This window comes from Salvia hispanica, chromosome 5, assembly GCF_029641045.1.
Source record: "Salvia hispanica isolate PSC_SH4W2 chromosome 5, Shi_PSC_v1, whole genome shotgun sequence".
Classification (NCBI taxonomy): Eukaryota; Viridiplantae; Streptophyta; class Magnoliopsida; order Lamiales; family Lamiaceae; genus Salvia; species Salvia hispanica.
In genome coordinates this window covers 34965823-34980269 of record NC_142696.1, presented here as the reverse complement: position 1 = coordinate 34980269, position 14447 = coordinate 34965823, and the positions used below count along the sequence as shown (strand labels likewise).

At 38.9% G+C, this 14447-nt stretch overlaps 1 protein-coding gene across 2 annotated transcripts; it reads right to left on the bottom strand.

Annotated features, from left to right (window-relative positions):
- On the bottom strand, positions 1-10206 carry LOC125188995 (Transducin family protein / WD-40 repeat family protein). Of its 2 annotated transcripts, none has more exons than XM_048086152.2 (21): positions 10023-10206; positions 8948-9945; positions 7868-8327; positions 7488-7575; positions 7167-7348; positions 6840-6976; positions 6637-6703; positions 6260-6419; positions 6013-6124; positions 5465-5540; positions 5184-5366; positions 4503-4663; positions 3267-3375; positions 2820-3021; positions 2455-2732; positions 2173-2294; positions 1229-1373; positions 1064-1156; positions 855-928; positions 684-737; positions 1-609 (listed from the first exon to the last, which is right to left on the bottom strand). In XM_048086152.2, the coding sequence occupies exons 2-21, from the start codon at positions 9916-9918 to the stop codon at positions 318-320; spliced, it is 3966 nt and encodes a 1321-aa protein (XP_047942109.2). In that variant the 5' UTR covers positions 9919-9945; positions 10023-10206; the 3' UTR covers positions 1-317. The 2 variants fall into 2 exon arrangements, with proteins under 2 accessions (XP_047942109.2, XP_088915047.1); XM_089058921.1 differs by having other exon boundaries at positions 8948-9935.
- Between the last annotated feature and the right edge of the window lie 4241 nt (positions 10207-14447).

Sequence of the window (14447 nt, the reverse complement as noted above, 5' to 3'; positions counted from 1 at the left end):
AAACAAAAAAATGGTGTATTATACAATATCAAATTATATGGTATTGCTATTACAAAACTTGATTCCCCAACCTCATATGCATGTACATACTGTATACAACACACACACACACTCCTATTCCCATTTATATTTGGGGGGTAAAAACATATTACAACTACAAGAAACGCCTTTCTTAAATGTCGCTAAAACTATAAAAGACTCTCATCGGTTTAGATGAAAAATATTTGTTCCATGATGGTGATATCGATAGCGATAAGCAGGCTGGCAAATATCGGTATGAAAACTAGTTTGGAAACCTTATCAGCTGTGGGGAATACCTAGTCTGCGTAAGGCTGAGAATCCATGCATAGATGTACTAGTTTCCTTTGATATTGTCCGAAATATTCACCAACTGCAATCACTTCTTCGTTTGAGGGGTCTAGGCCAGGCAAATTCGACACCTTCTCCTTGGAAGTTTCATCTTCCTCAGAATCCAACTGGGAGAGGAACTCAGCGTGGATTTCACGGCAAACAAGTATGAACATGGCTGCAGTGTCTGGCAGCTGTGCCGTGCGTAGTGCTGCCAGTGCCTCTTGCAGAGCGCCTGCTGCTACGTACAGGATCAACGCCCTGCACAGACGTGTGGTTAGGATTCAACACCAAAATAACTACTCCCATAGAGCATTTTAAAGACTAGTAGCTACCTCCAGATATTATGTTCCACGTAAAGAACTTGGTCAGCCCATCGTTGCAATACCCTGAGGGTCATTCAAGTAAGATTAGGGTCCTAAATAGTTTTTAGCACTCAGGAAACTGGGATCATCACTCAAATTACAAAACAGCAAGAATTTGTTTAATTTAGGAAAGAACAAAACCTTGCATAATCAGATCCTTTTAAATGTGTTGCGGCTAGCGTTGCTGCGTCAGTCCAGTATCCAGCATCCTGCAACTGCAAAACGAGATGAAGCTACAAATAAGCAATCATTGCTAAATTAATTGCCATTTCTTGTAGTTAAACAGATATAGTTTCACATATAGATTTGCATCATGGGATACAAATAAAGGAGTTCATGATAAAGTCTACCTGAGAACAAGCTTCCTGATACCTTCCAACGGCGCAAAGCAAATGTGTGCCAGACATTGACCTATCATTTCTGACCATATTGGCAGCAACTACCTACAGACAACTTAGTTGATTAGATAATAGTATTATGCTAGGTTTAAGTGATCATTCGGGAAAAACAGTTACCTTGACAGCCAGCTCAAGTAGAGACGTGGAGACAGCAGAGGATAGAGCAACAGCTCGCAGGGCATTCACATAGAAGTAAGAGCTCTCTGGAGAAGTTGAGAGCAGCACACTAACAGCAGCTTCCAAGTTTCCAACTGACACAAGTCTGGCCATCAAGATTTAGAATAGTAAGGCAAAAGCATATTTTGTTCGCATCATAAGTTTTACGAAATTTAAGTTAGCAATATCTACAAAGGTTCAAGGCTATATACATACATACATATATAGGGAGCATTATTCTACAAACCATCGTAGACTATAAACTAGGAACTATTTTCGGCCCTTAGATTATGAAGATATATGGTGGATTCATCAACTTGTTGAATAGGTTCATGGTCCTTGGTTAAATCCAAAAGGTTTTTATTTTTTGAGTTCATATAATATAGAAGTGAATTCATACCTGCTCCATGGCCATGATTTCATGCACCAAGGTGATTAATCTTCATGATCTAAGGGCTGTAAAGGGTTCATAGTTTATAATTGTTTTATTTAACCATCCCGAATATACATATATATGGCCTGTCACAACAGCTTCATAAGACTTTAGCCACTTGCTAGAAGTTTACACTTTTCCTCCAACATGAAGCTCTCCAAAATTAGAGTACGCAGCAAAACCATGCAAGATTTTGGATATGAGATTTTAAGTTAAAAATAACAACCTATTTCTACTCATTGAACCAGACTATTTACAAATACATAAGCTTAGACACAGCTACAAATAGTTCACTATTATCACATAAAAAGTTCCAGGGTTGAAGCTGAAACTTTATACCCAGTCAACATACGACTATCTACATGCATTTACGAACATCGCCCCAGAAATGCCACAATTGACAATCCCACTGATATCTTGTTCATTTTGCACATTTTCTACATCAACTGTTCTATATAAAGGAGAGACTTACTCATGTACACGGTTCTGAATGGCCTCTTCACCCTCTAGTCTTTCATGCCAAGTGAGACGTTCATTAGCACGTTCCCACAATTCTTGTTGGTCAAAAGCCATCAATTTGAGTTGACCATTAATCTGTGAGACAAAATATCGTGATTAAAATTCTCAACTACACAAGACCATCCATAGATTGGAACATCATTCTCACACCTTACAACCCAAAATACTTCTCAGTCAATTTCAATAAAATAGAGTCAATAAATATGAAATGCATTTATGACCTAAATTTACTAACCAAAATATTCTTAGATTCGGGCACTGATTTCCTTTTTGAGGATATCCTGCTCAACACAGATGCGTCGATGTCACGAGTTTGAGCTGTATGTGGGCCTTGTTGAGGCGATTTGTTAGCTAATTTATCCATCAGGTGCTTAAGAGCATGTGGTAACTGTAACCAGAAAAGTGCTTCCATGGATTCACCAAAGACGGCAGCTGCAAATGCCAACCTCATCGTAGAGCCTCTTTTAACAATTTTGGAATATAGTCTCACTCTCTCATCATCAAGTAGGCAGGCTTAAGGATGATTGAAGGAAGAAAAAGTCATTAAATTATAAAGAGAAGTACTATCTTATAATAAATGAAATTGGGACAAAAGCAAACCTTCTCTATGGTAAGGCTCTAATACTTTAAGCAGCATCTCAGGAACAGCAGAGTCTCCAACACCTGGTGAATCAATCATATAACCACGAAGATCTCCAGCTGATGGAGTCCCAGCAGCATATGAATATTCCTCACTCGTGACTGAGCTGAATGTGTCGAACCATGAAGGTTTCACACCCAGTTGTAAGATCATCCGTAATGCCTATGGAGTCAAAGCTCTAAAATAAGCTCATTTCACAAAAATAGAAATAGATTAAAAAAAAGGATGAGATGTGCTAAATTCTGACTTTCAATGGGCAAATACCTACATATAAATATTCTTATAATATACTCAGAGATCAATTGTTTCTTGTAATGAACTACATAGGACACAATAAATACACACATATACATGCATCAATTTTTAATTTTATGTAGTCCTTCAGAAAATTAAGTTTTAGAATATACCAGGGCATGTGGTGTGGGGAGCAGTACTGGAGAAGGCAAAGGCACTGGCCGAAATCTCTCTTTGACTGGCTGAGCTCTGGGACTCATCACCCCGGTTTTCTGGTCACTTCTGCATGCACATGAATCTGGCATCATCATCTATACCAGGCTGTATCTAAGTTTGTCTTTTACAATACTTGTGGTACATATTATATACATATACACACACAATACACATATGTGTGTGTGTGTGTGTGTGTTATGCTACATAGTTTATTTGACCATCATCTTTGAGCACTGCTATCATTTAGTCCATTTTGCATTATTTGTATGGTTTTATATACTTAGTTTCATTCTAATACCTAAAAAATATTATTGTCATTATTTTTTCGAATTATATAAAAACCAAATCTTGATTTTTTTTTTCTTTTATTCATTAATGTGTAGAATTAATGCAGTCAATAATATTTTTTGAGTTATTAGAATCAAGCTAAATGTATAAATCAAAACAAATGATGTTAACATGGACTAGACTAAACGAGAGCAAAGCTTAAGGGTGATGCTTACATTGGGTAAGGATCTAGTGGCAATTGGGTTTTTCGTGAGAAATGAGAATGACAAACAAGCACATAAAATCAATGAACAAGAAAGGATTATATGTCTCGTCAATGAAAATATGTAAACATTAACACACTTAATAAAGTATAATATTGACTTGCAGACGTGACAGTTTTCAAATCATTTCAAATTACTACTGCATCCTTCCCAGAATAAAGACTCCAATCCAGGTCAAAGCTTAGGATGGGATGAGAATAAAATTTAAGTTTTTATTTCTCCAAGGGGGTGATTACTTTGGGTGATAGCTTAGACAGATACAATAATATTATAGGCTAGGCCACCACAGACTTTGACGGATTGAACCAGGTTAGCTTGTTTGGTTGTCTACTCCTTCAAATACTCAATTATGTATATTACCGATCTAATCTACCTCCTAAAGTAGAACCCCCCCTAAAGAGTAGTAGTTTAGATTGATAGATTAGTGTCAAATTAAGAAAGTGACTTCCACAAACGCCAGTAGTAGAACCATTTGAACGTCTGAAAAAGAAAAGTACTTATCGGATGTGGGCATAATAACGTCTGAGGGGATCATAATCATGTTCTCTTCTAGCAACTTATACTCAACATGCATGCACACATATTTATGTAGTTGAAGTGGGTAGAAGGAAGATTTATAGAGAGTAGAATTAGTAAACATACACATTAAGTTCAACAAGGCGGAAACTACTATCAGCACCAGCAATACAGAGTACCAGTGGATCATCCTTATCTGTCCGCAGAGGCAGCCAATCAAGTTCAAGTACTAGTGTTCCAGGAAATTGTGGTTGTAAAAGGGAATTAGCCAATGGATCAGGTGAATCCTGCAAACAAAACATGCTAGTGAATTGCAGAATCATTCGGAAGCTTGAGATCAATCCAAAGGTTAGAAATAAGGATAATACTCTTGAGGGTTAGCCAGTTACCTCAAAAAAATGGGAGGGAGGGAGGGAAAAACAAGCACTTACAAAAAATATAAACTTTAAGGGGATGTTTATAGTGCATCAGGATGGTATTTTAGAGGATTTAACAGTTACGAGCTAGATATCAGGGTAGTTATTGCAAACCAAAAAAATAGCGACTAATCCTTCACAATCACATCACCTATGGAGAAAATTTCCTACACAGGAAGATGAGGTTTACTACTGCAGCTTTTTGAAAGGTTGATTGAAGACAGAATAGAACAGAACAGGTATGAACAGATATCACAACCCCTCCCTATTTACACCTGATGGAATAAATCAGTTTCTCTATATTGTACCAGTATCTTTAAGATATGTGAAGGCATTGCAGGCGACAAAGACCAAACACTCACAAAGGATCCGACTAGTGATGAAATCTTACAAGATCAAACACAGAAAATGTGTTGTCATAAAATAGAACAGCAATGCGCCCACGGCTACGATCCCCAGGAACAACTGGTGAGAACTTAATTCTCCTGATACCATCCCTGTGAGTATTGAAGGAGGAAGACTGCCCTGTAGTGACATCCCACCAACGTATGTTGCCTGACCTGTCCCCCGTCACCTGAAATGTGAATACAGAGCTTCCTATAAATCTTCCCATGCAGGTCAACAAGGAAACTTAATCATGTATAAGATCAGTTCATCAACTAAGGTACGTACTACATGAGGCAAGCGATAAGCCATAGATGTAATCAATCCGTCGGAGGTAACAAATGAAGACGTAGGCCACTTTGGTCTGATAGAATTACAAATCAAAATTAAACAATAAGTTAGAGAAATATCATGGTGTAAATTAAATATGGAAGTTAATCGATGCATGACAAAGTTTTTAACAATGTACAATAAAATGTTATTTGTTGAAATGACAAATAAAATACTAGAAGCTGAAATGTGACCCAGAGTGATTGATGACAAAAGGCTGTTAATATTCATAGAACACGGTAGTAAAAATGTGTCAATAATAAATGCATATTAATGTTTTGTTCAAGTAATAAGAAAATGTTCATGAAACGTGAAGAAAGAAGATAAAAATGGCAACAGAAGTTCTATAGGAAGACTACACATAGGAAAAACTGAGTATATGCCTCCCTCATATCCAAAATCTAGGAAGACTACCAGATGAACAGTAAGATACGTCCATTTTATTTGTTTTAAGTTATTTCTGCCAGGAAAGATGGAAACCCAATATCGGGAAAAACGAAAAGTACCTAAAGTCTCTGATTCTTCGTCCCTGCACCTCAAATACTCCAAGTGCACCATTCACCAAAGCAAATGCGAAGCTTTCTGAAAATTCATCTTGTGCTCCATCCGCTCCTTCTTCTACAGTTCAATAACTATTGTGTATAAATAATACTGAGTAAATAATAAGGAAACATAACAAACTTATAGATTAAAATTAGAAGCAAACTCCAGCTTTATTTCAGTAATAAACAGTTTGAGCACAAAAGTGCTCACTAGTATCAGTTGATGCTTTAGTAGGGGAAGAAGTCTCCGCTGGGGGGTTGCCACCACGGGATAAAAATGAAGGGGTCCTTGAAGGTTTATTTGGGGCTGGCCTTGGAACTGTTGGAAGAGTCCATTCAAGAACAGTAAATGGAAGAGCTAATGACCTCAACTGCATGATTTCAAAATTAATGGTGAAAGAATTAGCTTCATATGGTATAAAGAATGGCACTATAACTTATTTATTTTAAAACAATAAAAATCTAGGGAATGGTGAATAGATTGGACAAGATCGATGGAGGGAATCTCAAATTTATCCACACCATGAACAATGGCAAACATCACACCACCCAAAATTCCAAATAAGGAACAAGATTTACAAAACTCACCATTATTGGAGTCTTCGTCATTGCCCAAACCTCCACGGGTGCATCACGGAACAAAATCAAAAGATATCTGAAATAAATTGAAGCTACAATAAGGACCGATCTCACAAAAGTTTGCCAAACAGTGGAATAAATTGTATGAAACAGAACAACTAAATTCACTGTTAAACAACAAAAGTATTAAAGTATATAAAAAATTAGTGAACCTCCCAGAAGATGAAGCCCTTAATGCTCTAATCGGTGCCCGCTCTGGCTTTTGCATTACTCGAAACGTTCGGTTAAGGCCACTTCTTAGGCAGGTTACAACAAGCTTGTTAACATAGCCTCCTATTTTCTCACTTCCCTGAGCAATAGGTATTATATAAGGAATTAAGGATCCGAAATTCACAAATAAAGATGGAACATAAGAGCAAGATAGATCTTTAATGTAGTTACTGACTCACTAATCAAATGAAAGAAAGTGAAGCCTAAAGGGATATGCATGATAAAGTTCTACTGCTTCTCCTATGAAAATTATGATCCTTCAAATTAACCTGTGTGTAAGAAAATGACACCAATCTTGAATTTCCAAGCCAACGTAAACCCCTGACCACACTGCTATGAACAGAAAAACTTGCAGCAACAGCATTGGCTGAAATGTCAATTACATCAATGGTACCACTTTGCGTTCCTAATGCAACTAGAGGAACAGCTACAGCGGGCGAGTTTCCACCACCTTCATGTATGACATCAACAATTAGGAAATTCACAAAATGCTGCTTAAGGGTGAAGGAAACAGTATATTTGAAGATATGATAATCTTTCAACAGTGTAACAATTCCTTTATGATTACAAAAAAACAGAAGATTACTCACGTGCCAAAGTAGCTGTCAGTGAGGGGGATGGCACAGCTAGCATAGAAATAGCTGATGACAGAAGATGAAGCTGTCCAACTAGATTGGTCTGTATCATGGGCAAAATATAAAATTGTAGAAATGAAACCATAGATATGTCAGTAGCAGGTTATTTGCAGCTTGTGCAAGATATTACAGGAAGAATACTGTTCACTCTGAGTTCAAGTTCAAAGCAGATATATCAGAATATTTCTCCTTTGGGAAAAAAGAGAATCTCAAAAAGACTTAGTGGTGACTGGTTATCAGATGCATCAACAGTGAAAAGTAACACCTAGTACATATCCACATGGGTAAACGAAAATTCAATCTATGGAAAAGATAAATTGTGCTGAACTGCTAACCTTAAATGACACTTCATCAGAAACAACAGCGCAAGCAGTTTTACTGTTCTCTCTGCCATTTATGCTATCTGGATGTGTCACGATATCCCCGGTACATTGACCAGATGAAGAAACTTCTGAAATTGGAACTTCACTGGTTTCATCGACTTTTTTCACACATTCAGAATCTCTGTTAACATCCTTAGATCTTTCAGCAGTTAGGAGCCATTTCCACACTTTTCCATCATCCGAAACGGATAGTAAATGGGTTTTAGAAATTATATGAGATTCATCAATGAAAGCCAGAGGATTATCCAATTCAAAATCAACGGGATCTGTGTCAGGACAACGTCTGATAATGTCTTGGAGTGTGTAATCTGATTGTGAGATCGCAACTGCAAGAACTAAGGGAGAAGGAACTGTAGTGCCAATTGAGGGCACTAATTCTTCCATTGAACACATAATATGAACCTGCTCAGACCTGAGGTAAGAAGCAAACAAATATGTCATCATCTCCACCTAACAATCAACAATCAACAATCAAAAGGCATAAAAACTATGGAACTTTATGGTAAAATAGATCAGGTTTAAACTCATATGCCTCCTTGTCTCTCTGACATAATACTGAGCAAAAATAAGGCTATGAGAAATATATAGGACAAGCAAAAAAAATACATTTTCAATAGCAGAAAGACAAAGGTACATTAAAGTGACAAATTATCACAAAGTACAATGCTAATTCACGAAATGAGTCCAACATGGTATCACTAACAACAATGTCCTATCCTAAAAGTTTAAAAAAAAAAAAGAACATTGCATTTTCAATTTCTAGGTTTTCCCAACTGAAATTAAATTCTGGGAACCACACTAAACTTCTTACAGTATATAGAAAACCCAGCCTGGCTGAATCAATGCCGCGGTTATGAACCGTCGCCTATATCTATTCATGAACACATATCATGCATAGGTGTTTGATAAAGCACACCACACCAAAAACTATTTAATGTTAATGTACATTGTTAAACCAATAGAAGAGGTTCATATGGAATCACAAACACAAGCAACAGAATAAAGCAAGTCATGTTGACATACAACACTCACTCTTTACGCCGCCAAGTAGTGAGCTTCCCATCCAAATGAGCACAGTAGAAAACCTCCATGTTCACATCAGGCAACACCTCCAAAAACTTGCCACATCCCCTAGGCAACCCTGCCGCAAACAACACTGATTCGTACTGCAAGTCAAACAACACAAGCTCTCTCGGAAAGCCAACTAGTATAACATGCTTCCAGTGCGGTGAGAATGCAAACTTAGCCACGTAATTGGGGAAAAGCGACGACACCGGCGCCCCATTGCTAGTCTCAATAGCAGAATCCCTCTCCAGCCTATGCAATTCCGTGGCGTCTGTGCGAACCTTGAGCTCTTTCAGCATGACATCGTTCTCCGATTCGTCACCGAGCAATTTCACCGAGAGCAGGAACCCCCTAAGCCCCAGGGAACAGGCATGGCAGGAATCGAAGGGGTCGCGGCGTATGCAGGAGAAGTACTCCGGCGAGGCGTCGTACTTGAAGAAGCATCGGCCGGTGGTGGCGTTGTAAATCGAGAGCAGAGAGGGGCCAGAGATGGCGGCGAGGCACCAGGAGTCCAATCGGGTCTGGATCCAGCAGAGATCCTGGACGCCCAATTTGGGGGAATTAGGGTTGGAGGTGTCGAAGAAGAAGGCGGGGGATTTGGAGCGGAAATCGAGCAGGCAAATGCGGCCGTGGCGGTCGCCGACGGCGAGCTGGAGGTGCGGGGAGGAGGATTCGGTCTCGAGGAGGTGGTGAGGGAGGGAGAAGGGGGACCACCTGACAGCGGTGATGAAGGCGGAGGCGGCGGAGGAGGAGGGAGGGGGGAGGGGGAGGGTGGAGACGAGCTGCATCGAGTGGGTGTCGAGGATGGCGACGGAGCTGCCGGCAGCGTAGGCGAGGAGGCCGGCGGCGGAGAGGTCGGCGGATCCGCCATTGTGCTTGGAGGGAGGCCCCGGCAGAATGCAGTCCCATGAGGCGGAGGAGGAGGGCTCGCTGGGCATCTAGGAGGCTTTGCTATCTGCCAGGAACTGCAGATCAAAGGGTTGTTGTGTATGAATAATCAAAAGGAAGAAGAGAGTGGAGTTTGATGAGATCTGGAGTTTACAGAGCATGCAAGGCACGTTGGGTTGGAAAAACACAGACAGAGTTGATGTCCGAAAAATTCAATGTCGTCTCCTTCCTGCCTTCCACAATTCAAATGAAAAAATAAATTCAACAATTTTGGAAAATCAGGTAGTTAGATCTGTATTTTATGATTCATTTCTATTTGATCGTTAACAATGAAAATTGTAGAATTAGATCTCATATAATTACAACTTTCAAAGGAGGTGGAAATATTTATACTAGCACTACTCTGATAATTTAAGTAGGAGTATTTTCTAAATCGCATTGTACAATGTTTATTATACTTATATTCATTAATTAAAAACATGTTGAGTTATTGCATAATGTTTTTCATATATTTATTTGCTAGTACTGTCAATGTTATCTAAATTGGGAGAGGCGGATTAATTTATAGAATATATGCTTTTATGACTATACCCAAAAACTTTTTTCTAGAGCATTTTATAGTCTACCTAATTTATAGCCCATTTTAATGCCAATTTATGGTCCTCCACATTAGCATTTTATAGTTATACTCATTCACATACAATGGGGCGTCCTATAGCCCACCCGATCTTTTAAATAATAACTATTTTTGTATTATTTTAATTTTTTATATTTACAAATATGTAAATTTGCAAAATAAAATATCAAAACACCAAAAATTAAAAGCAAACCTTATGGTATTTATTTAATTTTATAAAAATTTTACAAACATGGGAAGAGAGAAAATGAATATAAGTGCACTACGGATAAGGCAAGAGACATGGTATAGTCAATTCTCAACTGGCGTTGGAGATGATCGATCATCTTCTCGAGGTGTTAGGCTCTATCCAGGTCATTGAATTTCATGAGGGCATTGTGTGTGTCCAACAACGTCCTCTGCCAAGCGACCGTGACCAAGTCCCCATAGGCCTGTGTCGGAGCCGAAGCCGGGGTCGGGTCTTGTGACGTTGTCGCTTTCCCTTCCTCTTCCCCTTGTTCTTGGCAGATTTATTGTCAATGGCGCGCCTAGCAGTGGACATCGGTGTGCCAGAACTCTCATCCTCGTATAGAGTCTCGCTGAGGTTCATCGGAGGTACTGTTCTGTCGGCCCGTCGCTGCTCGCGTGGTCGTCTGGCGGTGTTCTTCGCCCACTTTGACGCAGAGGACGCGGGCGCTATCCCTTCTTTGATCTTGGGTTTATCATTCACCAAGGACCAGGTGCTATAGGGCTTATTTTCCTTGAAGCGTTTGGTAATGCGCTCCCAGTACGCGACTTGCCTCTGGTTGTTGGAGTAGATCGGGTCATCCGATATATCAACCAAACACTTGGCCAGAAGCATGGCCTCCTTGTTAGTGTAGTTTTGCCTCCCTGGGGCATATTCTTCATTGACCTCCATAGGCGGCAACCTCTTGGATTTCGCCTTTACCTTTTTTTTTCCTTGATTGGTGTCGAGGCTCAGCTCCATGATTGAGCTTATACGAATCTGTGGTGAAATTCGGATCGTATACTGGGTATTCAGATCGCAGTTGGACTGGATGGTACCCCAGTGTATCGAATGATCGGAATTCGTCAGGTTCATGACCTAGCCACCCGGCACCACTGCCGCCGAACATCGGCATTCCATCGAGGCTATTCGGGTTTGGGAAACCGCCGGGATTAATCCCTGAATTACTAGTGAGAGAAAAAATGAGATGGGTGAAGAGAGTTGAGTAAAAGGTACAAGAATGAAGGTAAAAAAATGGTGATATATATAAAGGGAAAAAATAGAAATCATCGACCGACCAATCGTCAAGGCGCGAACGATAGGTCGGATGATGATCATCCAACCTTAAGGCTGCGGACTATGTATCGGGCATGGCCATTGGGCGGAGCATCGTCCGGCCCATTGCGGATGCTCTTAGGGGGAAGAGCACATAAACACGTATTCCTTCTATTCCCTTATAGTTGAAGCGTTTCTTTCCGGTGCAGAAGTTTTTTACTGGATTAAGTGAATAGATAATAAAATAGATAAAGTAGTTGGACATTTTTAGTTTGAACCTTTTTATGTTACTTCTTTAATTTTGTAAATTGTATATTCATTTGTTAATTATCCTAAATCTTTATTTCCAAGTTCTCAACATAAGCAAGAGAGGCAAGAGTACAATGTAAAAAAGATTTTTTTTAATTAAATTAAATATTGGCACTATTTCAACATTTTAAACTCACAAAATTTTTCTCCAAAAATCCGGAGCCACTTTAACATTTCACTTCACTAAAAAAGTGGTACCAGTTTTTAACATAACCACTGCTGCTATAAATACACATCCACAAGAATTTAATCATCCACATACTTAAACCAATAAATTCTTCAACTACTGTAAATATTTTTCAAAGCTGTTGAATTTTTTTTTGAATGTTCATAAATGGGTCATCCGGAGTACTCCTAATTCAAGAACCAAGTGGTTCAATTCATCATGGAAAGGTGCGTTGGCGGTGTACCTCCTCGTGGGATACTTAAGGATGCACGGGTGAAGTTCACAATCTCCCATCAAACCTGCAAGAGGTGATGGAATGCTGCAAAGAAACAACAATAAAGAGGAGCATCGGTTCAATTGGCTAGTGTAAAAAAAGTGAGGCTTTACCCCAGAAGGCTGCATCTGGATGTTGATGTACTCAAGATATTGCATTTCTCAAAAAGGTGCAACCTCTTGAGTATGGCAACCGGTTTAGATTGAAACCGCTATATGGAAGTAGGTTAAGACTGGCCTAATTAGGCCAACACATCAGCCATTAAATCTAACCTAATAGCCGCAAACAATATGTTGTGGCTGAGATTTAATATTGAATCATTAGAGCTGGATAGAATTTTGAACAAGATCAAGTTCATGAATATGACAACACTGTGCATATTGATAAAGAGTTGTTCTACATGACTAAAGGAGCTCAAATATTATATCTTGCTCCAGGAGAACAAGAACCTCATAGAACATGTAAAAATGAAGTTTATAGTATTAAAAACAATGTTTATGTGTGCAGTTTGTAGGTCATTGTTTGATGTTCATAGTGAAGTCTTGTTTGATGGAAAAATTGGAATTTTTCCTTTTAACAAACAAGTTATAGCCAAAAGATCAAGTAAAAACAGATTGACAAGTACATTGGAGACAAAACTCATACCGAGTATCACAAAAGAAATGGCGAGGGAAATTATTACTAAAAATAATACGTATTTCATTACATAAATTATGACGAAATTATGGTAGACTGATGTGATAAATGAAAAATAGATTTATATAGGAATATATGTTAGTGCAGTCCGCAATTTGAGTGAGCTAAATTCAAAATCCGATGTACTAGCCCGATGGGTTGGACGACCTAGGTACAACCATTGCCTGCATAATTCGACATTTCATTAATTTTATTAGTATAACTATACAAGAGTCTTCAATTTTATATTTAATAAGCATACATGTTGAATTTTTATAATAGATAAATAAATTAAAAAACTCAAATTAAATATAAGATATATTCTATTGATAAAATATATACTTAAAATTTCTCAAATATGTTTAAATTTTATTTTATTTATACAAATTTTAAATTAGTGTACTTATTTATTTATATTTGACTTTAAATATATATTTGAAAAATTATCATAATTAAATATTTTATAAATATGACTAATTTTTATCGTTACGTATTAGATTGACTACATTCTAATATTATCGATTGTAGCTTGATTAGCCCGTTGTTTTAGCCCGAAGCTCGAATATTTATGATTAGGGTTGATTATTCGTAACTCATAAAATCACAATTCAATTAGGGCTCGTCTGGTAGCCCTCATTAGCCGTGAAACACCTCTTCCAACAGGGCTAATCTTCCGTTTGGTAGCACTAAAACTACTCAGAGGACCCGGTAAAAGCAAGCGGGTTTCAAGCTTCTGTATACTATTATCCATGTATGTGAGAAACTGAATAAGGGTTGAGAGCAGGTATTACAAACGCTCATTTCACGATTTGGCTGAAAATTATTTCTTACCCATTTTTACCCCCAGCTCCCTCCACAAAGAAGCAACCGTTGCTCTCGTCTCTCCCTCTTTTTTGGCGATGCTATTTCTCCAATTGACGGTATCGTCATCACCGTCTCCCCAATTTCAGACCGTCACACATTTTGGTGTTGAAATCCAAATCAGAATCTACGATTGCGCCGTTCAATTCGTTCGACTTGTTGAGCTTTGACATCGATCTGTTCGATTTGCTTAATTGGAGTTGAGCGAGAGATTGGGGGAGGGGGGGCGGAGGAAGGTGAAGGAAGTAGCAGCGGCGGTGGAGGAAGGTGAAGGAAGAAGAAGCGGCGGCGGCAGAGGGTGAAGGAAGAAGCAGCGGCGGTGGAGGAAGTGAAGGAAGAAGAGGCGGTGGCGGCAGAGGGTGAAGGAAGAAGCAGCGGCGACGGAGGAAGGTGACG